This window comes from Capricornis sumatraensis, chromosome 11 (genome assembly GCF_032405125.1).
Source record: "Capricornis sumatraensis isolate serow.1 chromosome 11, serow.2, whole genome shotgun sequence".
In the NCBI taxonomy this organism is placed as follows: Eukaryota; Metazoa; Chordata; class Mammalia; order Artiodactyla; family Bovidae; genus Capricornis; species Capricornis sumatraensis.
This window is the reverse complement of record NC_091079.1, coordinates 75,177,671-75,201,742: the sequence shown is the minus strand read 5'-3', so window position 1 is coordinate 75,201,742 and position 24,072 is coordinate 75,177,671. Positions and strand designations below refer to the sequence as shown.

At 36.5% G+C, this 24,072-nt stretch overlaps 1 protein-coding gene across 2 annotated transcripts in view; it reads right to left on the bottom strand.

Annotated features, from left to right (window-relative positions):
- Positions 1 to 21,594, bottom strand: part of EIF3E (eukaryotic translation initiation factor 3 subunit E) — a 47,485-nt gene extending 25,891 nt beyond the window's left edge. For both annotated transcript variants that reach the window (XM_068983371.1, XM_068983372.1), the window contains exons 1-7: positions 21,495 to 21,594; positions 16,119 to 16,233; positions 14,433 to 14,550; positions 10,203 to 10,245; positions 8,798 to 8,902; positions 3,301 to 3,426; positions 2,493 to 2,617 (exon numbers count right to left, since the gene is read on the bottom strand). In XM_068983371.1, the coding sequence (XP_068839472.1) occupies positions 2,493 to 2,617; positions 3,301 to 3,426; positions 8,798 to 8,902; positions 10,203 to 10,245; positions 14,433 to 14,550; positions 16,119 to 16,233; positions 21,495 to 21,584 (722 nt within the window). In that variant the 5' untranslated portion in view covers positions 21,585 to 21,594. The remainder of the gene's footprint in view (positions 1 to 2,492; positions 2,618 to 3,300; positions 3,427 to 8,797; positions 8,903 to 10,202; positions 10,246 to 14,432; positions 14,551 to 16,118; positions 16,234 to 21,494) is intronic.
- Between the last annotated feature and the right edge of the window lie 2,478 nt (positions 21,595 to 24,072).

Below are 24,072 nucleotides of genomic sequence, written 5' to 3'. Positions count from 1 at the left end.
ACTATAAAATTCTGGGGGCTTCCATGGTGCACGAGCGTGTAAAGAATCCGCCTGCAATGCAGAAGACCTGGGTTTGATCCCTGGGTTGGGAAGATCCCCTGGAGAAGGGAAAGGCTACTCATTCCAGTATTCTGGCCTGGAGAACTCCATGGACGGTATAGTTCCTAGGGTTGCAAAGAGTCGGACAAGACTGAGCAACGTTCAATTTCCTACAAAGAGGGTTTCTTTAAGGAGGAACAGCAGCTCAGATAGAAACAAGCTTTTATGCCCGCTTTAGCGACTATTGTGAATCTAGATGGCATACCTGAATGCTATGATCTCTAATAAAATGAATTACTATAAACCATGTAAGTTATAAAAAATTTTATCTCTTGTAATTTACATTTAAAATTTAATGCTGGAATCATACACTGTCTTCTACCTCACTTAATGCCATGTAGTTTTTGCTTTTTCAAGGAAAGATCAAAATAATTTCCTGTTACAAAAACTTCCTTGCCTGTGTTCAGTTTTAACAAACTGGACTAGTGTATCATGATACAAGGGCTTCCCTTGTGGCTCAGCTGGTAAAGAATCCGCCTGCAATGCAGGAGACCTGGGTTTGATCCCTGGGTTTGGAAGATCACCTGGAGAAGGGAAAGTCTACCCACTCCAGTATTATGGGCTGGAGAATTCCATGGACTGTATAATCTATGGGGTCACAAAGAGTCGGACACAACTGAGCAACTTTCACTATCATGCAAATACTGACTAAATACACTAACACTGAACTTAAGTTATAATATTAATACAGAAAATAAGCCAAGCAGATTTCTGATAAAAGTGCTTCTATTTGCCAGATTTAGGGGAATATTTATCATTTAATGCAGAAACACAATTTATACCATTTAAAACTGGCTCCCTATTTCTACATTTAAAAATTACTGGCACTTCTTGGTTGGCAAATATTTATCATCTTTATCACCACCAATAACTTAATTTCTCTTAAATTTAAAGTTCAGATGTTCATGTTAACAACTTAACTGAAGAAGTCAAATATTTCAGTCTTAAAAATCTTAAACTGAGCATTTAGAGAACATGGTTACTAATGTGATCAGTTTAGATGATTATATTTCATCAACTTATGCAAAAATATTGCTAGAGTACTACTGCCTTATTTTTAAAACTTAGAAAATCACACAAAAATATAGGTTGTTCAATGTTCACTGATTTTATATTAAAAGGGTATTACACCATCAATTCCTAAACTATACTTCTGTAAAGTAAATATACATTTTAGAAAAAAATTAAAATCTTAATTTGACAGACAACAATAAGCAGAAATCAAGTGAAATGTATTAGGATCTCTATCTTAATTTAGGTTAAAAATAACAGAAATATGGCTCAAAGTATTTATGTGTGATTTAGTCAACAATGCAGTTAGTAAGTCATACCCAGAAACAAAAGTTAATGAAATCTTGGGTTAAATTAATAAAAGTATATGTACTGGTCACTGAAGCTAATACTGCCACTGCTTTCTATAAAGCTTAGATATTCTAGAATAAGCTTTCCATTTTAAACATCCAGATTTTTAAAAGGCTATGGATAAACTGGTGGTTCTCTAAGAACAGCAGCCATAATACTAAAGAACGTAACCAACTACATTACTTGATAAAACCAGAGATATTTAGCTTGAAGGAAAGAAAAATAAGGAAAATTATCTTCAGGTATCTGAAATATTTTCATAAAGTAAGTCTTGTTTTCTGTTGCTCCAACCAAAATATTAAGAAATAACAGGCTGAAGATCCAGAGGCATTTATCTCAAATGGAAGAATATATTTTAAAAATGACTTCTACCTAATGATAGAACAGTACAGTTCACAAAGCAGTGTATTTCTTGTTACCAAAAGCTGGATGATAGAGCAAAGGCGATATAAAAGGGATTCCTGGGATGTATTATCTTCCTTCCAAATAATACAGCCTGAAAGCCTTCTAATTCTGAAGCTTTCATGCAAGTATGAATTACCTGGATTCTTGTTACATAGAAGATTCTATTCAGTTCTTTTAGGATAAGGCCTGAGATTCTGCAAAATACTGATGCTGGTGGCCCAGGGACCACACTTAAAGAGCACTTTAAAGGGCTCAGAATGTACTTTTATCAAATAATTTACTTAAGAGTTATATGTAAGCTTTTTCCATGAACAAGCACATCTACCACATGAAGAAGGGAAAAAAACGTGAAAACAAATTTAAATGTTAGAGAGAAGAACATTTTAAATTCTAAAAATTCCATTTGATTTCATATAATTAAAGTGAAAATTATACAGTGGGGACTTCCCTGGTGGTCCAGCAGCTAAGACTGCAGCTCTGATGCAGGGGGCCCAGTTCAATCCCTGGTTGGGGAGCTGGATCCCACATGCCACAACTAAAAGCTCCCCCATGCCACAACAAAGACACAGTGCAGCCAAATAAATAAACAAATAAATATTTTTTAAAAATACAGTGAAATAACTTACTGTGGCTGGTAAAGGAAGAGATCAATAATGTTATCACGCCCTTTGGGGTGATTGAAGAAAACAAACAGAGACCAATGAATGAGCCATGTCCGCTGCTGAAGAGACTGAAGTGGAGAACTCACAGACTAAAGGATTAAAAAATGTATACAAAGGAAATATTAATATATGAGAAAGAGGAAAGGGAGTAAATTATTGCTAATATCGGAATTTTAGTTAAAATGAGAACCTTCTAAAGCATGCGCACTGTGATCATTATGATCAAAGTCCAATCTCCGAGACTAGACTGCTCTCTACATGACCCCTGACATGCAAAATTTCCCTGTTCTCAGAGACAAATTCAACAATGTCCACTGAGCCATTTTTACAGAGACTCTAAGTTACACTCATTTCAGAAAACATTTTTAAAAGCAAGCACTAAATTAAATACTCCATAAAAAGAGGTTTTATTAGACACTAATAGGAGATGAAAAATGTCTTCTGCATAGGACTTTCAATAAAGGGTAGCACTAAGAGTATTATGTCTTTTCCACTGAAACAGGTAAAAGAGGCATTATAGCTCTAACAAAAATGAAAGCTGAGTTATTTTCTCTAAGAGCCAAAAGAGGTTTGACAACTTCCTTCAAGGAGATTCAGTAAAATTAATCAACCCACTAACCCACTGTGATTTTTAACTCAGGTGAACATTTTAGTTTAGTCTTCCTCCCTCCCATTCTTCCTTCCTTTTAAAAGTACACAGTGCTTTTCCTATCAAGAAGTATGAAGGATACATAGAAATTTCAGAGAATCACCTTAAAAAGGTGTAACTCACATTATTATCTATGGTCTCTTTTAGCCGTGTCAGGTCTTCCATGGCTGCATCCCAATTCTGCATTAAGATTTCAGAGGCCAGTTTTCCCCAGAGTGAACTCAAAGCATTTCTATCCGTTGCTGGAACCTGTTGAAGCCATCATAATTAATTATATTCTGAATACTCTGGAGAAATAGATAATGTTATACCCTACATATCCACCCAGCCTACTAAAAAATCTAAAGCTCTCTTCCCAAAACTGCCCTTTATTTGGATCACACTGGTTAAGCTGACTCAAACAGCTTTCATTTAACTTAATTTACTAAAAATACTCAGGTCTTTGATATTCAGTCTAGATCAGAAAATAAAGAGTAACCTAAAACTAGGATACAGCACCAGTGTTTTAGCATAATCCATTTCAGATAATTTAATCAGGGTTTCCCTGGTGGCTCAGATGGTAAAGAATCTGCCTGCAATGCAGGAGACCTGGGTTCGATCCCTGGGCTGGGAAGATCCCATGGAGAGGGGCATGGCAACCCACTCCAGTATTCTTGCCTAGAGAATCCCAATGGACAGAGGAGTCTGGTGGGCTACAGTCCATGGAGTTGCAAAGAGTTGGACACGACTGAGTGACTAAGTACACAGCACAGCACATACACAACTAATCGAATTTTAGAGCCCTAAATCTTTGCCAAGAGTTAAGATACAGAAGCAATTTGTTGCTAAAAATTCCTGGAGTAAAGATATGGAAATAGACTTGTGGATCTCATTTACAATTTAAAAAAATTTTTCAGAACAAAAAGCTTTCCAAATTACAATACAAATGGAAAAAGTCACAGAAAGAAAAGCAGGTGTATTGGCTAATAACATTAATAATTATCAAAGGAATATGCAACAAGCAACAAAAGTTCATTTTCTTATACAATCCTAAAACCATGAAAGGTAAATAAAAATTTTTTATTTTCATTAAAAAAGAGGGCAGAAATGATGCATGGAGAGCATAACTTGTTGAAAATTATACCTCTATTCATAAAAGCTATAGATTTCACACTGCAATTTTAACCTACCAAAAAAGAGAAATGAGGGCCATGCTATCTCCTCTTGCCATTGGCGGAAGAGTATCATAAACCCCAAAATCTATAAAGACTAGGTTAACAACAAAAACAAGTAAAGCCGGACTCTCAAAAAGCAAGGCAAAGAAAAGCTGATTATATAATGACTTTGAACTGTGCTAAAGCAGCAGAAGCAAGTGAGTGTACTGGAGGCAGAATAACATTTTCATTGAAGCATTTACATGGTGGTATTAATTGTAAAGTGCCATTAGTACATATTATAATTACAAGTTAAATAAAATTGTATGGGCAGGACTGGAAATCCAACCACTAATAATTCTGGCTCTACCACTATAAACAGCTGAACCATCTGAGCTTTAGCTTCTTCATCTACAGAATGAAGATACTATCAGAACCCACCTCAACTACTGTATGAGTTAGATGACGTAATACATGTAAAGAATATTACATCATCATCTGACACATAATAAAAACTCAGAAAAGGTGAGTCATTACCAAAACGATAATGAGAATAGAAATGACGATACAGAGTGCTATAGGTTGCCTTAACTATGAGGATTAAAACCACACCTAATTCAGACTCAGCCTACACTGAGAGTCTTCCTTTGACAGCAATAACTAATCCAAATATACTGAAAAGTATATAACAAACTCTTAGAACAGGAAAACTCTTAGAACAGGCAAATAGCAGAGACTGAATTTGCAACAGTAACCAACTCTTAGAACAGGAGAATAGCACAGAAGAATTTGCAAATTAAAATTGGAAACATAATGAAACCACTGGTTCTTATTATTGTTACAATTTATGTCCACAAAAAAACTTGTATATAAATATTCTTATCTTTACTTGAAACAGACAAAATCCAGAACTAATCCAAATGTTTATTAATGAATGAACAGAAAAACTAATATATTCCTAGAATGTAAAGAATCAAACTTCTGATACATACAATAACACAAAGACATCTCAAAAACTTGCTAGCCAAAATATGCCAGGCACAAGCTTAAAAATATCATTCCTCTTAATATGAAATTCTAGAAGGCCACTCTAATAGGGATGGAAACCAATCAGTAGATGAACAAGAGATGAGCTATGACTGCAAATGGAAACAAGGGGTCTTTCTGGGGTAAAATATTCTTTATCTTGATTTGGTAGTAGCTGCACAGGTATGTGCATGTTAAAACTTACTGAAATTAAACACTTGACACAAATATCCATAAAACTATTATTCAAATCACAAAAGAGAAGATGTTTGATCCTTACAAAGAAATCTAAGTACTAATATTTCACTGAAATTTAAGATGTCATCAATTTTAAGGTATATTAATTATTTTAGGTCAATTTAGGACACATCTCAATTTCAGATGTTAAAATGGGATGAACAATGTATGAAATACACATCTTTTACAGTGACAAGCAGAACACATCAGATCCAAATCTTCAGTCAAGATTCTAAAACTCAAAATAAACAAATAAATACACTAAAAAAAAAAAAGAAATGAGAAGATTTTAAAATCCACCAAATCATCATTACTCAAACTTTCTTGACTCAAGGACAAGTAACTTTAAATTGAATGACAAGTACTGAAGAGTAGGAAATTTTAATTTCTAAGTGAATCACATACACAAATATGATCACCAACAGTCCCAGCATCTTAAAATTACTTTTATTTCAAATAGCTGTTGGATGAGGGGAGGGGTTATATTTTGAAGCCAGACCAAAGACCACAGCGAGGACAAATTCTAACAAAATAATTAAAATACAGTGATAACAACTTTCGAAACAAAAAAATTTCAAAAATTCCTACCAAATTTATTCCACCATTTCAATTTAAATTAATGAATTTCTTACAGAATTAGTCAAAGAAGTTTCGCAGTCAAAGAGGATGCATTTAAGTACTAGTTGGTATTTTCTAAAAGCCACCAAATCTTTTAAAAATAAAAGTAGATTCTAGGGTCACACAGCTTTAATTTATACAACACTAACCTACAATAGGTCACTCAGAGAGTCAAATTCTAATCTCGTATCATAGTTACAATGGTTCTTTCATAGCTTATGTTTCCCTAACCATAGATTTAAAAGACTAATCAACCGCTAGGAAAGAATTTAGAAATGAAAACAGGTCCTTTGCAAAAAAATAAAATTAACTAACCAATAAGCAAAAACACTGACAGTATTTATCCCAAATCTAATATAGATTTTATAATACAAATACATAGATTTTATAACGGTGTCTATCTATATCAAAAGAAAAAGTAAAATAAACCAGCTTAAAACTTAGCTTGGTTAGCCTTTGTCAATATGCCAACATGAAATAACCAACTCCATGTAACTCAATTTTTCTGTGGCACAAGATGGGTCAAAAACTTTAAGGTGAATTGCACCTAATTTCTGAGTACTGTCCAATCACTGTATTTTGATTCTTAACATAAAACATTAATTTTGTATCTGGACCATGGTATTCAACCACTAGAATGTCACCTGAGTTCTATCATAAGATTTGCCAGGTGATGCAAAAGCTTAAGATCAATCTAGAATTTTTAAGATAGGAAACCAACTGAGATCTTCATATTTTACAAAAGTAAATATAATACCTCTGCAAACTTTTAAAGTATACACCATCTATCTGAGCCACCAGGGAGGCCCCATACATGAATCACATGCAGAAATTTTCAGACTAAACCACACTACGTAAACATGATAATACTATTAAAACTAAAATATGTAATACATGTTAGGATAAAAAGCTTTTTGTAGCAGTGCAGCAAGTTTTTTTTAATTCCCAAAAGGTTCATGCATACTACTCTGGCTCAAGTCCATGTCATTACAGTTGGCTCTTCATACCAACCTGCTTTCAAGGGTGGATATGCTAGAAGAGTTTCAATATCTGGATTTCCAGCAGGTACCTTAAGTTTCCATGTCTTAGCAAAATGGCACATTCACTCACTGACCAGCAACAATAAATTTACTGTGCTAGAACTCTAACATGACACTAAATCTTCATTCTCAAAATTCACTCCCAGCATTAACAAATGATATGAATAACCAACTCTTTTCATGTACCTGTAATCATATCAGGCTTCTGATTTTACAATCCTCTTCTAAGCTGTTTACATTTCCAAAGTAATCAACTTTTGCTCTCTTAAATCCTTCATAATATTAAAAGTAAAACTGATGGAATTTTCTGATAAGCCACTACAAATTTAGCATCATCCATTACCTTCAATGCACTTGCAAGCTAACCACAGCTAAACTGCAAATTAAGAATTCATTTACAAATAGGAGTAAAAGAAAAAAAAATTTTTTTTACTTTCAAATCAAACTCAGAAATAAAGTGAAATCTATTTCTCTGAAAGGATGGTACTTTTAAAAAACAAAGTTGTCTAAGTATTTTTTTAAAGTGTAAGATTTATTTAATAACACCAAACTCTTCCTTCCCTTACAAAAAAAGGAAAATTTAATTTCCTAGAAAACCACCAAAGATAGCAGCCATTGAATGTTTTCTTTGTGACATGTGGGGCTAAAAGAAAAAGGTACCAGAAAACAGAGACAGAAAGAAGGGACTGTTCCAAGGTTAGAAAACAAAAAGTCCCTGTCTTAAGAGGTAATTTCCCAACTTCTAGGATTAACTAAGTTATCAGAGATGTAAGCAGTTTCTTACTAAACCAAAGTAACAAACTATAATTTCTCAAATGAGAAGCTAGTTAAAATGAGAATTTTGGAAATTTTAGAAGGCATTTATTAATATAATTACCTAAACAGAAGACAGAATGAGAAAGAAATCTGTCAGTGTGAAGCCTGATTTTTCCTTTAGCTTCACACAGCTCTCTCTACCTGACAAAAGCAATGAAACTAGAACTTGTCAAATAAGACAAAATTGCTATTACCTAGCAATACCATTTAAACTCATCTACTCCCTACAAAATGGGGGAGAAAAAATGGAAGTTTATGGTCTAATACCTGAGGGGCGGAAAGTAGAAAAAGTTACTATTAAGGCATAAAATCTTTTTAAAATATCATTAGAATTCCACAGCTGTTTAGAACAAGTTCAAGGAATACGTGCAGCATAAAATGTTGAACTAAAATTAGCAAAAATTAAGTAACATGCCACCCAAAATGTGCTACTCACTGTGCCGGGCAGTATTATTATAACAAATCTATTACATGATAGAACTCTACTAACGTTAAAATCATATGCTATATATAAAATGACAAATCAGTGGTTCCTACTTTTGGATTTCAAGGACAAGCTAAATCTCCCTCCAAATTTTGAGGCCCTGACTTAAGGTTTCCTGTTTCTCTTTGGCTTTTGTTAAAAGTTTATTTTTTCTTTTGCCAATGATGGCTGAAAACTTAATGGACAGACCCAAATCTATAGACCTGTTCTGAAGAACCAAGGCAACCTACAAAAGAGAGGGAAAAGGAAAAGAAAAGATTACTTACCAACACTCTAAAGAAGTAAAGATATTCTGCTGCTCCAGAGTAATTTCCACATTCATACTGGAATTTTGCATACCTGTACAGTGTATCTAAATATTCCTGCCTGAACTAAAAACAGAAAAAAAGCTTAGGTTATGCTTCTTAATTTTGAGTTTTAAGATTCAAATCATTTATTCTTTCAAATGTCCCCAGATAGCAATTCTTTCAAAAATTGATCCCTCTCCCAGCCCAATATCAGAAAACCACATGACCCTTAAAATATATATCAGGAATTATTGAATTTCACATTCACAGTTCTGGCCTTAAGTTGTGATACAAACTTGAATTACAGCTGAAGGTCTGATGTGTGAATCCCTTAGCTGGTAAAGGAGCTTAGACAACTATCTAGCATATGCATCCCTGTTGAGATTTTCTGATTCTGTATAAATAATGTGTACAGTAAATTTCAGTTCCCTGCAAAAACTGGCCCCCAAATTACATCCATTTTTAGAGTTTATGATGCAAACCTAGTGAAAGAGAAGAAATCTAAGAGAAAGGCTCCAAACTAGAACATTAACAAATATATCAAAACATTTTACATAGAAACTAGAAAAAGTAATCATGCACAGTAGCCAACATGCCTCCTGTTACAATAATTATGTGTTAAATAAAAGATAAAACTTGCTGCTACTGCTGCTAAGTCGCTTCAGTCGTGTCTGACTCTGGGCGACCCCAGAGACGGCAGCCCACCAGGCTCCCCGTCCCTGGGATTCTCCAGGCAAGAACACCGGAGTGGGCTGCCACTTCCTTCTCCAATGCATGAAAGTGAAAAGTGAAGTGAAGTTGCTCAGTCATGTCTGATTCCTAGCGACCCCATGGACTGCAGCCCACCAGGCCCCTCCATCCATGGGATTTTCCAGGCAAGAGTACTGGAGTGGGTTGCCATTGCCTTCTCTGTAAAACTTGAATGCAAGCTAAATAATTAATTATATGCAAATGATTATACACAAACTTTGAGTTAATGCAAGGGAAGGAGACTAGAAAATGACTAGGCAAGCCTGTAACAACATTCCTTTATCTGAGGATTTATAAAGGTCTTGATAATGTCAAGGGCTACTACATTCCACAAGGCAGCCAAAGTGTTACTTAATGCTATTCTTCAAAGCATTCAAATTTAGTTCTGTTTTACCTACTTGTTAATCCATCAGAAATACAAAAAGCTAACATGTTATCTAAAGGTAATTACAAACATATTAATTTCCAATCAAGACTAATTTTTAAAGCTTCAAAAACATACCTCGTCTTACATCTAACACATTAATCGGGAAATTACATCTTTTTCAAGCCATGAATCTAACTATTCAGCACTGTTCTTTAATTACCTTTATTACAACATGACAACTAAACAGTTTTTTAAAAGACTACTTACACCATGCTTGTCTGCCAGGTAGTCAAACAGCATCCGACCATCCCTTAATAAAAAAATTTTTAAATTACTATCTTTCACAGGCCACAGAAAACAAGCATATTCATCTTCTATCTTATTACTCACATAAAGCGAAATAATTACTTTAATATTTAACACTAAAAATAAGACTTCCAGAAATAAACAGAACATTACATGTTTTGAACATAATGAACAGGAACTCAACGAAAACTAAAGTTTAAAATTTCACTTTGAGATTTCTTAAGCCCTAATTGAAAACCATATGTTCTGATTCACCACGTGATCTCAGTTTTTCAGGTAATAAAACCAGAACATTCTGACTATTCTTATAGTGACATCAGTGAGATCTATTTAGGTGGTAACCTACTGAAAATGCTATTTGCTCTCTTGAGGACACATTTCTAATTGATAATATATTAAAATGGAGAAGGAAATAAATGGACAATACAAACAAGCACAAATTAATCCTATATATTAATTTGGCCCCCCTCCACAATGTTAGTATTTTTCATAAGGACAGTGATTTGGCAAATTTATAAGACTAATAAATCATGCTTAGTTCAGTTCAGTCGCTCAGTCGTGTCTGACTCTTTGTGACTCCATGAATCGCAGCACACCAGGCCTCCCTGTCCATCACTAACTCCTGGAGTTCACTCAGACTCACGTCCATCAAGTCAGTGATGCCATCCAGCCATCTCATCCTCGGTCGTCCCCTTCTCCTCCTGCCCCCAATCCCTCCCAGCATCAGTCTTTTCCAATGAGTCAACTCTTCTCATGAGGTGACCAAAGTACTGGAGTTTCAGCTTTAGCATCAGTCCTTTCAAAGAAATCCCAGGGCTGATCTTTAGAATGGACTGGTTGGATCTCCTTGCGGTCCAAGGGACTCTCAAGAGTCTTCTCCAACACCACAGTTCAAAAGCATCAATTCTTCAGTGCTCAGCCTTCTTCATAGTCCAACTCTCACATCCATACATGACCACAGGAAAAACCATAGCCTTGACTAGACGGACCTTGGTCGGCAAAGTAATGTCTCTGCTTTTGAATATGTTATCTAGGTTGGTCATAACTTTTCTTGCAAGGAGTTAACTTACAGGCTATCTGTGCTACACATTCTATCAATATACAATTCATACCAAAGTGTCAAAAAACCCAATTTAACTTTTCTAAAATTAGCGTAACTTGAGATGCTGGCAGCCTAGTAAAAAACAAACTGGTGACAAAGACACCAAGGGACAAATGACAGGTGGCAGAGTTGCCCGCCTTCTGCACATTTTCAAGAATGAAACCATTTCCTTATGTTTACTGTTGCATGTCTTTGGGAAGCATAATTTTACTTGAAGATTTAATGGGAAGGGGATATGAACATATTATAATAGAAACATTTACAACATTTTAACATAAAAAGATTAAAAAAAACAAACCTCACTTAATACTTGCTGTAGATCACAGTGAAGAACTTTGTGTTACACCCTTTATTATTATAAAGTATATAACCACTGTCCTCTAGCTAACTGGGTATTTCTGGGCAAATATGAGAAGTACAGTACTATATGCTCAATGACATTTTAAAATGGGGAATTGGTGGGGAGAGGTTATTAATGTGAAAATGAAAAGGTTATAAACTTAGATTATGATTTTAACCCATAATTTCATCCTTTCATTTATTTCCAATTTATTGTTTATTAAATCACAAAGAGTTCTCTCTTCTGACAATTTGGTGAACAAATCTGTATTATCTTATTGAAACCCTAATCCAATTACTTCCCAGTTGTTCAGTGACCACACTAAGCTTAGAATTTAAACCTTAAATTTTCTTTGTACCCTAACATCTAGATTATTTCAGGTGTCCCTTTGTGGGCACTTACTTGGGACTTAATTCTAAGTGTATACAAATAAACACAGACAAACAGGGAAAGCTATATACAAATATATGAAAACACAGATAACAGTATTTTAAGATATAACTATCTTTGTGTATATATATGCAGTATAATATGGTACATTATAGTATGTACATGTATAGTATGTATGTATAGCAAGTACATTATAGTACTTGCTGCTTTTCTAAAAAGAAATATCTGGTAACACTTTCTCAAATCACAAATAAAAACGTAGAGCCAATCACTCTAAAATTTTGGTTCAATGATGTATCATAAGAACTCAAGGTGCAACATGGTAAAAACCCTGAACAACTCCTCAAGTGAATATATTGATAGAAAAGATTTTCCATGATGGCAATATTCAATTTTACTAGAAGATTTTATTTTTAAACACTTTTAATGACACAAAGGTCTTCACTTAGTAAAGTCAGAGTAAGGTAACATGCTTTCTTTGGAAACCAAACAATAAGTCTACTTCTAGCTAAGAGGAAGTCACAAATAAAAAATAACCTATCAGCTCTCCACCACCCTCCGTGGGCTGGGCACGGAAGGATACGAGAATGATGCAATGTGGTAAGAGAGCTCAGGGTTTCCCAAACAGATCCTCCCTAGGCACAGAGTTTCTCACCCTCAGTACTACTGACATTTTGGGTTGGGTGATTCTTTAGGGGGAAGGAAGGATAATAACTGATGCACTGTAGGATGTACAGCAGCATTCCGTAGCCTCTCTTTAGATGCTAGCAGCACCTCTCCAGTTGTGACAACCAAAAATGTCTTCAGACATTCCCAGAAGTCCCTGGAAAGAGGGGTGGAAGTGCTCAGCATAATGAGATCTGGATTAACTGGTCAAGAAGTTCTAAAAACATTTAGTATTATCAGTTATAATTAAGGACTTCTTGGTCCCTACACAATAAAGATAAAGGAAAGTAAACAAAGTGATCATTTAGACCAGGACCTTTCAGACTGAGTTACTAGATAAAGCATGAATTAATGTTTGTATTAATCCAGAAAAGAGAATTTTAGAATTCAAATTAAGGAGAGGTTACCTGAAGGCAATAGAAATAAAAACAGAAATAAGCAAAGAGGCCCTAGTCAAATTTATAAGCTTTTGTACAGCAAAAGAAACCATAAGCAAAATGAAAAAACAATCCACTGATTGGAAAAAATATTTACAAATGATGCGCCCAACAAAGGCTTAGTTTCCCAAAATACAAACAGCTCATAAGGGAATTCCCTGATGGTCCAGTGCTCAGGACTTCTCACTTCTACTGCAGGAGGAACAGGTTTGAATTCTGGTTGGGGAATTAAGATCCTACATGCCACCCAATGTGGCAAAAACAAACAAAAAAAATACAGACAGCTCATGTAACTCAACAACCACAAAGCAAGCAACCCAACTGAAAAAAGGCATGAAGGTCTAAATAGACACTTCTCCAAAGAAGTCATACACATGGCCAACAGGCATATGAAAATGTGCCCAACACTGCTAATTATTAAAGAAATGCAAATCAAAACTGCAATGAGGTACCATCTCACAGCAGTGAGAATGGCCATTATTAGAAGTCTAACAATAAATGTTGGTGAGGTTGTGGACAAACGGAAACCCTCCTACATTGTTGGTGGGAATGCAAATTGCTGCAGCCACTGTGGAAAACGGTATGGAGGCATCTCAAAAAACTAAAAACAAAGCTACCATATGACCCAGCATTCCCACTACTGAGCATACATATAAACAAAACTGTAGTTCGAAAAGATACATGAACCCCTATGTTCATAACAGCGCTACTCACAGTAACCAAGTTGTTATGAAAACAACATAAAATGTCCAGTAACAGGTGAATGGATAAAGATGTATATATAAACAATGGAATACTACTCAGCCATAAAACGAATGAAGTAACACCATTTGTAACAACATGATTGTACCCAAATCATACTAAGTCAAAAACAGAAAGACAAATATCATATGACATCACTTGGATGTGGAATCCAAAGTACGACACAAATAAACTACAAAACAGAAGTAAACTCACAGACACAGAGAACAGACTTGTAGTTGCGTGGAGGGGGGGTGGGGGGGGTGCAGGGGGAGAGGGAAGGGTTAGCAGATGGAAGCTTTAAATATATATAATGGATAACCAACAAGGACCTACTATACAGTACAAGAAACTATTTTCAATATCCTGTGGAAAAAACCATGCTGGAGAACACAATATGTATATGTGTATATATATGCATAATCGAATCACTCTGTTGTACAGCAGAAATTAACACAACATTATAAATCAATGCAACTTCAATAAAATACTTTCTTAAAAAAGAAAGAGGCTACCTGGTTGACTGCATTTGCCTTGTGGTTTCTGGATCCTCAAACATCTTCACAATTGGTTCAGTTTCTGCTTGAAGCTGTTTCAGCTGTGCAACAACAGTTGTTCTTTTTTCTCTCAAAGCTATTAAAAATGCAAAGGAGTACTACAATGTTGAATTACACTGCTAACTATGAGGATGTCTTGGACAGTTTTCAATCTATCTAAATTATACACATATTTATTTCTCCCCAATATATTCACATGCCAGAAGCCACCACATCAGTAACTCCCCTAGATCCAATTTGTTTCTTTCTAGCATCACAAAGTCAGAGGGAATCCTCTTCTTATTCTCAAAGAAAACTGAGGAATATACAGATACAGTCTGAAAGAAGCTGTTGAGGAACCAATTACCTAACTTTACATTTCAGAGACTTCATTCTCGGTGTTTTTATATTCGCTGTCATTGCATTCTCTCAGCAGACTATCACAGTTTCTGAACAGAGGCCCAAAAGGGTTTACATACATTATTACCACAGGTTTTCAACTAGATTGAATGGAATTTAAATCCAATCAGTAACTTCTCTTTTCACTATAAATCTAGTTCGGCAATCTCTCACAAACAATTCTATAGTTTCTTTTTACTGCACTATGAAGTCAGAGGAAACCTGCACGTAACCTATCCTGCTAGCATGTTTTAAAGTTTCAGAGAAATATTAAGTCTACTTTTTCACCACAAATTAAAATTTAAAGAGCTATGGTTCTTGCAGGAAATTTTAGTAGAAGTCAAAACAGTGATTATGTTTAAGATAATTTCTACATTCTATATTAGAAAGTATATACTACAAGAGTGTTTCTCACACACAGAGGGAATCTGTGATCAAATGTGGAGAAATGTCAATTTAAACAGAGCAAATTGTTATTTCTCTACTGAAGAGTTCTTAGAATCTTTTACTACTACTTGCAGTGTTTTTTTGTTTTTAAAGAATATCTACTGGAGAAGGAAATGGCACCCCACTCCAGTACTCTTGCCTGGAAAATCCCATGGACAGAGGAGCCTGGTAGGCTACCATCTTACCAGGTAGGAAAGAGTCCTACCAGGGGTCGCAAAGAGTCGGACACGACTGAGCGACTTTACTTACTTAATACTACAGAAAACAGGGGTTTAGAAAACACTATACCACAGTAGTTCCCTAATTTGAGGGCTGGTCTTTGGCCAACTTTCTCTGGCTAAGTAAATCTGTGCACAAGAATTCGCATTTCCAACAAGCTCTCCCAGGTGAGCTGAAGATGGTGGTTCTGGGGACCAAGCTTTTGAGAATCATGGCTATTCTCAGATGCTTCAAGACAAACAGGAAATCTCTAAGGCATACAAGATGCTAACTGATAAAGTTAGCAAGCCAAAAAACCTGCAACATTCCCAGATAATTCTAAGGAAACAATCTGATTAGTAAGTACCACTCTGATGATGCATACTATGAACTGAAAGCATTGATGACCATGTTTTAAAGTAGATTCGCACCTTTTATGAAAGAAAATACTCTTTTTGAAGACCTGTAGCCTTTATATTTTTACTTTTCACTCAAACAACTTTTAAATCATTCAAATAATTATTAAAACTTCTGGCTAAAGTTCTTTTATAAATCACAAAATGTTTAATACACGTGCCCTCAGCTCTCATGTCAAACTTCAGATGTAATGACAAAACTTACCATGAGGAATATCATCAGAATAAAGGTTTTTATACACATCCATAGCAAAGTCTACCATGTTGGTATCGCTAAGAAGATCCAATTTCCCTTGTAACAACTCCTTTTCATTATATATCTGCAAAAAAAAAAAAAAACCCACAAACTTTCCAATGAATAAATTGAAGTTCCCTCAAAAAAAGTAGTTAATAGTAAGATGAGTGTATCTGGAAACATATCCTAAACTACAAAATTTTAGTAAAATATCATATACTATTAATTCATGTTCCTACAAGAAAGGCAAGCAATCAACTTACACAGACAAAATATTTTGTTTACCTATCAACTTTAAAGCAAAACCATTCTCACCAACTTCTGATCTTTTATGTATTCCTACAAGTCACCTTTTAGCCAAGAAAGAACAAGGCTATTGGTAAACAACCATACCAACCCCACTGAGAAGCACATGGTATAGCTGACAACTTTCCACAATCAGGTAATTAGGAATCAATTCTTAAATGTTTTACCTTCTTAGTCACTCTCACATCCACAAGATGCCTACCCATTTCTCATTGAGGTGGTCTCTCCTTTATATTCCACATACTTTTTCTCTAAATAGTTAAAATCCTTCATAATGCCTTCCATCCACACCCCTGAAACAAAACTAGCACCCATTCTGCCAATCTTGTCATAACAGGTTTCGCTTTGGCAAAAAGTTCAATAAACATTAATTCAGCCCACAGTTCTGGGACCAAATAGATACACAAGCAAACTCACATAAACAGACGTGTACTGAGCAACATGTAAGGATTTTACATAGCGGCATTCAGGAAGAGAGACGGTAAAGTAATTCAAAAACAATTTTTAATTAGTCAAGATGATAACATTTCAGCAAAAGATTTTTGTACTAAATCTAGTTTTGCCATGCAAAGAAAAATGCAGATAATTTCTACAAAATGAAAAGAAAAGATAAAGGTGGTCAAATGGTACAGCCATGAGATCAAACCTGAACCTTCTGAACTACATGAAGAACTCCCACAAAATAGTAAGAAAAATACAATCCAATTGAAAACGGCTGTAAGACTTTAATAGGCACTCCACAATAGGACACCCAAATGGCCAATAAACACCGAGAAAGGTCCTCAACCTCATTAATTCCTCATAAAAATAAAATATAAAGTAAAACCACACTAAAATCTAAAAAAACAGACAATATCAGTGTTGGTATAGATGTAGAGAAACTGAACAATTTACTCTGCTGCCAGAACTACAACCTCTTTGGAAAACTGTTTTTATCTTCCAAAGCTAAAATATTCTTTAACCTAGCAATTCTACTCCTAGGTACCCAAAATAAATGGGTGTATACATTCAAAGGACATCACCAAGACTGTTCCCAGAAACATTATTTGTAACAGCCAAGTTTATCAACATTAGAATGAATCAACAGCAGTATATTCATATGATGGATTAATGCCCCAAATTGATAAATCTCACAATGTTGAAAGAAGTCATACAAAGCAGTAGGTGCTGGTGAATGCTTAATTCCATTTATATAAAATTTTTAATGGCCAAACTAATCAAACTAGTGCTTACCATTGGGAAGAGTGAGTAATGACTAAGAATGGTCAGAAGAAAGATTTTTAGGATGTTTGCAACATTTTATTTTTTGATCTGGATGGTGGTCACACATAAGTGTGCTTCCTTAGGAGGAAAAAAAGCATTTTATTTGCTCATTTTTCTGTATGTATGTTATACTTGGTAAGAAGTTTACTTAAAACAACAACAACAACAAAGTTTCCTTTCAGTTTGCCCTATGGAAACTCTAACCTTAGGGGAATACATCCTTTTCCTGGCATGTCACCTCTCCTCATCACTTTATCAATAGCCTTTAATTTGTAATGTTTCTCCCAACTGTAGATCCAGAGAATTGTTGCTCTGCATCAGACCTCAAGGGCCCCTTCTTAAATCTACACCCACTTATATCATTCTCTCTAAATTTTATCTTATAGGCACACTTTTTCTGTAAAGAAAAGATAGTAAACATTTTAAATTCTGTGAGCCAAAACGCAAAAATCAAGAATACTATATATAAGTACGATAAGAAAGAAGAGTTACAATTTTCTTTTTGAAATAAAAAAAATAACAATAAAATTTTTTGCAACACAGTTCTACTAATGAAAAGAATGGAATTCTTTCTAGACAGAAAGAATTTCACTCAACTGGTGTACAGTTAGTGTTCTATAGTTGAGAACAGCTGCAAATGTTAAATTTGTTTTTTTAGCTCAGACCATACAAAACAGGCAGAGAAGGCTGTATTTGGTTCACATGATACAGTCGGCCAACTCAGTCTATCTATCTCTTGAAAACAACTCCTACTTATTAATAAACTAAAAGTCTTTCAACACCTCTTCCTGCTATCCTTTACAAATCCAACATCTACACTGATGATTCTTCAAAAACTCAAGCCTTAAAGCTTCTTTATCCTGCAAATTATAACAACTTTCATCCAGTACCTCATCTCTAACATTTCTAACTTAAATTCATCACCTCTTCTACCACTGTTTCTGAAATGCTTGATCACCCTCAGCACACCCTCTGTTCTAATTTTTACAGTTTTTGATTGTCACTTTCCACGTTAGTTTGGATAGTTCTGCTATTTCCAAGCTCTTCTCTTTAATGTGTGCTCAGTTGCGTCTGACTCTTTGTGGCCCCATGGACTGACTGTAGCCCACCAGGTTTTGGCTATTTTAAAGCTCTTCTCTATAGTAGTAATCATTTATTTCATTCATTTTCTCCAACCAAATAGAATTCAATGTCAATCGCCAGCACTGGAAAAATTTCTCTTTTCTATGTTCTGGCTAAGGTTAATCATAAAACATTTCAGAAAGAGGCAATAATGTTATTCAATCAAATCTCTGCTTTTCTCAAATCAGCAATTCTTTTTCATCAATCTTGAGATGACATTTATCCACCATATTGTCTATGCTACTCAAATAACCTACTGTTTCTCTCATTCCAAGAATGACTACTTACAAATGTAAGATTTCCAATCAAAGGCTCTTCACACTCACCAATCTTTGCACTTGTCTTTGGTCAGTTTCTTCAGTCACCATTTCCATGCTTGACCTCATTCCTCAAAACCCCAACTGAATGCCTCGCTCCCCTCATATAGCACGGCCTAACCACGACTGAAGCGACTTAGCAACAGCAGCAGCAGCCTCCTATATGAAAACACTTTGGAGTAGCTACTCTGTACCAGAAGGCTAAATTCTTTACACGCACTAGTTCATTAATTTTTCTAACTTACCCCATGAGGGTGATGGCAGTTCCAACACTTGATGCATGAGAAAAGGTTTAGTCAAGATGGGAAAGACAGCTCCTAAGTGCACCAGAGTACTGACAGAGACAGGATCCTAGTCCAGGTCTCAATTCATTCCCCAGGCTCTTAAAAATTATCTGGCCTTCTACTTCACTTGAGAATAAAGAACATCAAGCTTCAAATAAGTATTCACACATTTATTAAATAATCATGAAAAGCCTTTATACCAGACTCTCTTTACTGAGAACACAAGGGAGAAAACACAGTTCCTGCTCTCATGGAGCTTATATTCTCCAACATACAATAAATATATTTAATTAATACCCTCATCATCACTGAGTATCTATCCTAACCATCTAGCATATAAAACTCAAAGACTCCCCTCCTCAAAATCCTTTTTTGCCCACAGAATAGTACCTCTTCAATTTTGATAACACTCCGCTAGTACTTCTCTGACATTTATTACTCTTGGACTTATAATTACAGACCTTTCTGCACCAAAGGGTAAGTTTTTTAGTGATGAGATTTTATCTTGGATTTCTCATAATTCCATGGTAATCCTATACTTAATGGCTGATAAATATTCCAGCATCTTCTGCCTCTCGAAGTATTACAGCCAAATTACCAATATTCTCTCCAAGAAAACATGTTTTGAGCTGTTATTTCCCACTGATTCTCAGCTGTTCAGTTTTGGTCTTGTCCAATGAAAAACTAATTTACACTTATGTATTCTTCCCTTTCATCTGTCTGCCCTGAAAAACCAAAGTGTAAAGACCATTAAATAAGAAGTCTGGCTAGTTTGATATTTTTCTATTCCTTGATCTTTGATGAATCTTCCTCAATTATCCAAAAAAGACAACAGATGGCAAACTAAACTGTTTTATTCAAGCTCTATAATATAAACTACATCCTATAAAAGAAAAACCAAGACAGAACAAAGTGTTATATGGCAAGACATTTTTGAACAGTATTGAAAATAAACTTGGCTATTCTCTAATTTCAACAACTATAGAGTTGTCTGTAGGTTTTTAGAAAAGGTTCATACGAATTTGAGGGTTATACCTGTCCAATGCACCATGGGAAAATTTGAAAACTTATCAGAACAATTTAATGTTTATTTGTAGGGCTTTTTAATTTTTTTGCTGTTCGGACACACAAAATCTACTCCCCAAATCTAGAGTGCCCTAAGTAGACTCGAGTTTTAATCTGCTTCTGGAAACAGAACGCGTCTATTTTTTCTAGTCAATATTCTAATTCTTTCCTCACACTATCGCTTTATTGTAACTACTAAAATGCACCAATTTCCCAATAAACGAAAGTGTAACTAAGCCTAAGAGTTTCAAACTTTTAGGGCTGAGACATGTTTTTAAATGAGGTCCAGAACCAAATACTTTTTCAAGGTATCTTGAATAGCTAAATGAACATTAGCAACCAATTCCAATCACTCGAAGTCCATACATCTATACGCTGAAAACCAACTTTCAAGATAAAAATTGCTGGTTTGTTATTTTTTGGGTCCCCCTTCCCATCGAACAAAACATGCGACGCTTCTAGGAAGTGGCTATCGACAGAAACACTAAACTACTCGCAAAGAACTCATAACTTTACGGAAACTAAGGGACTAGATATTTAAGTGTAAGAAAATCATTCCAAACTATCCGGCAATGAAAAGCACAGAGCCAAAGCCACCCTTCCTACAGTGCCCGAAAAAAAATTTAATTTTTTGCTTCTAGAAGCCAGCTAGTCAAGCATTACTACAGCAGAGCCAGCCAATCGTAAACTTCCGAGAGGGATGACGCGGAAGTCCCTACGGCACCGGCACCTCAAAAAGTGAAGCAGAGATCACTCCCTTTCGCCCCTGAGTTTCGTATTGTCACCTTACCCATGCTCACGGCAGAATTCCGCGTAGCTAATCAACAGGGCTGACGCTAAACTACTAGCAGGTCCTTACAGCTCGTCTCAAGACCAAACTCGCGGCCGCCTCCCACGTGTCAGGCCTAAGGCTATCGCCACTGCTTTTTGGCCTTACCTCGCATCTCACGCACTCCCACGCCTTCCGCGCGCTCAAAAAAAACCCTTACCTCTTTTACGGAGAGAAACTCAAGCAACGGAAAGACTAAATGCCGATCTAAAAAGTGCGCGATGCGAGTGGTCAAGTCGTACTCCGCCATCTTGCCAAGGAAAAGGAAAGTGTGCGCTCGCTAAAACTTTATTGATAGCGCCGACAAAGGAACAAACAGTCCTGAACTGCGCAAGTGCAGTGGCTAAACCAGTCGAAGAAAGGGGCGGGGTTCAAACGCAAGCGCTCAGAGAACAATAGCGCATGCGTGAGATCCTCCCTGCCTCGTCCCTCCATCCTTCCTAGCAACTATGGGCGTGGGTGGAGCGGCAGGCGAAATTTCTTCAAGGCTAATAAATGTCTTGAAGTTGTTGTTTAGTCCCTCAGTCCTGTCCGACTCTTGTGACTTCATGGACTGCAGCCCACCAGGCTCCTCCATCCATGGGATTTCCCAGGCAAGAATACTGGAGTGGGTTGCCATTTCCTACTCCAGAGTATCTTTCCAACCCAGGGATGGAACCCGCGTCTCCTACAAGTCTCGGCATTGCTGGCTGATCCCTTTACGGCTGAGCCACCCTTGCGATCCGTTCCATTAACAAATACTGAAAACTCAAGAATTGATTGGCTGAGGCAATGTCATTTGTATTGGAGGTGCGGGGGAGGACAAGATACTGAGGCTCCTGCTTTCCAGAAAATCACATACAAGGAGGAACAGCTGAGTTTATATTCGGGGTATAGTAATCACTTCATAAGCATTTGTTAAATTAAGGTAGGATTGGTTTCTAGACAAAAAACAAGTGAAATAATTTGAGATTATAGTAAGAATCACAACTTGATGTGTGTGTGGGTCATGGAGTGGGGCGATGCCAGATTGGTCCTTTTTAATTACGGAGTTTAGAGAAAACTCAGGGTTACAATTTAGCCGAAGTTACGGTAACAGGGGCAGATGAACAAAATTAGAGCCTGGGTGAAAACATGCCTGGTGGAAGCACAGCAAAGACAATGAGACAGGAAAGGACTTGGTGTTCTTCAAAAACTGAGTAGCCTATGTGACTGGAGAGTGAGGTTAAAGATACGGAGAAGGGCCAGGTGATGACTAAGGTAGGGAATGTGAGCTTTATTCTAAGGAATCTGGTCTCCTTTGCCCTCTTTGTCATCTTTCAGGCCTCTTCATTGTGGAGTGCCTTGGTATCTTTGACCTCTTCATTCTTCCTAGAGAGTGCTCTAGGCCATTGCCCTAAGTGATGTCATCCAACCAAAAGGCCAATCTACACATTGACAACTCCCTAATTAGAGCCCCAACAAGACTAGTAGTTAACAGCCAACTCAATATAACGTGTCCAAAACCAAATTCCCTATGTAATTCTCTGGTCAAAACCTACTTCTTTTACACGTTTCCCCATCTCAGTGAATGCCCACTCCATCTGTCCAGTTCAGACAAAATCTTCGAGTCATCCTTGACTTTTCTCTTATTCTACGTTGATCCCATCAACAAATTCCCTGGCTCTGCCTTTAAAGCATGTCCTGATCAATCAGTTCACAACACCTACAAGGTTAATGCCTACTCCAAACCACCATTATTGTGATTTTTAGAATAACCTCTTCACTAATCAGAGAAGGAAATGGCAACCCACTCCAGTATTGTTGCCTGGAGAATCCCATGGACAGAGGAGCCTGGCAGGCTACAGTCCATGGGGTCGCAAAGAGTCGGACACTACTGAGCGAGTTTACTTACTTTACTTCACTAATCACCTTGCTTTCCCTCTTTTCATCCTCTGATTTTTACTCCATACAGCAGCCAGAGTGACTTTTTAAAAATAAATTTTTTATTTTGTATTGGGGTATAGCCGATTAATAATGTGATAGTTTTAGGTGAACAGTAAAGGAACTCATCCACATGTATAGATGCAGCCATTCTCCCCCAAACTCTCTTCCATCCAGGCTGCCACATAATATTGAGCAGAATTCCATGTGCTGTACAGTAGGTCCTTGGTTATCCATTTTAAATTTGTGCAGGCAACCGTTAGTTTGTTCTCTAAGTCTGACAAAGTGACTTTTAAAAGTCAAATTATGCTCAAAACCCTCCAGGCCTTGTTATCTCACTCAGAGAAAAATGTGTAAGTCTTTAAATAGCCTGTGCATGCTAAGTTGCTTCAATTGAGTCCTACCCTTTGTGGCCCTATGGACTGTAGCCTGCCAGGCTTCTCTGTCCATAGGATTCTCCAGGCAAGAAAACGAGTGCTTTCCAATGCCCTCTTCCAGGGGATCTTCCCTACCCAGGGATCAAACCTACATCTCTTGCAGTTCCTGCATTGCAAGCAGATTCTTTATCACTGAGCCACTGGGGAAGCCCCTTAAATAGCCTGCTGCTGCTGCTAAGTTGCTTCAGTCGTGTCCGACTCTGTGCGACCCCATAGACGGCAGCCCACCAGGCTCCCCTCTCCCTGGGATTCTCCAGGCAAGAACACTGGAGTGGGTTGCCATTTCCTTCTCAAATGCGTGAAAGTGAAGTCTCTCAGTCGTGTCCAACTCCTATCGACCTCATGGACTGCAGCCTACCAGGCCCCTCTGTCCATGGGATTTTCCAGGCGAGAGTACTA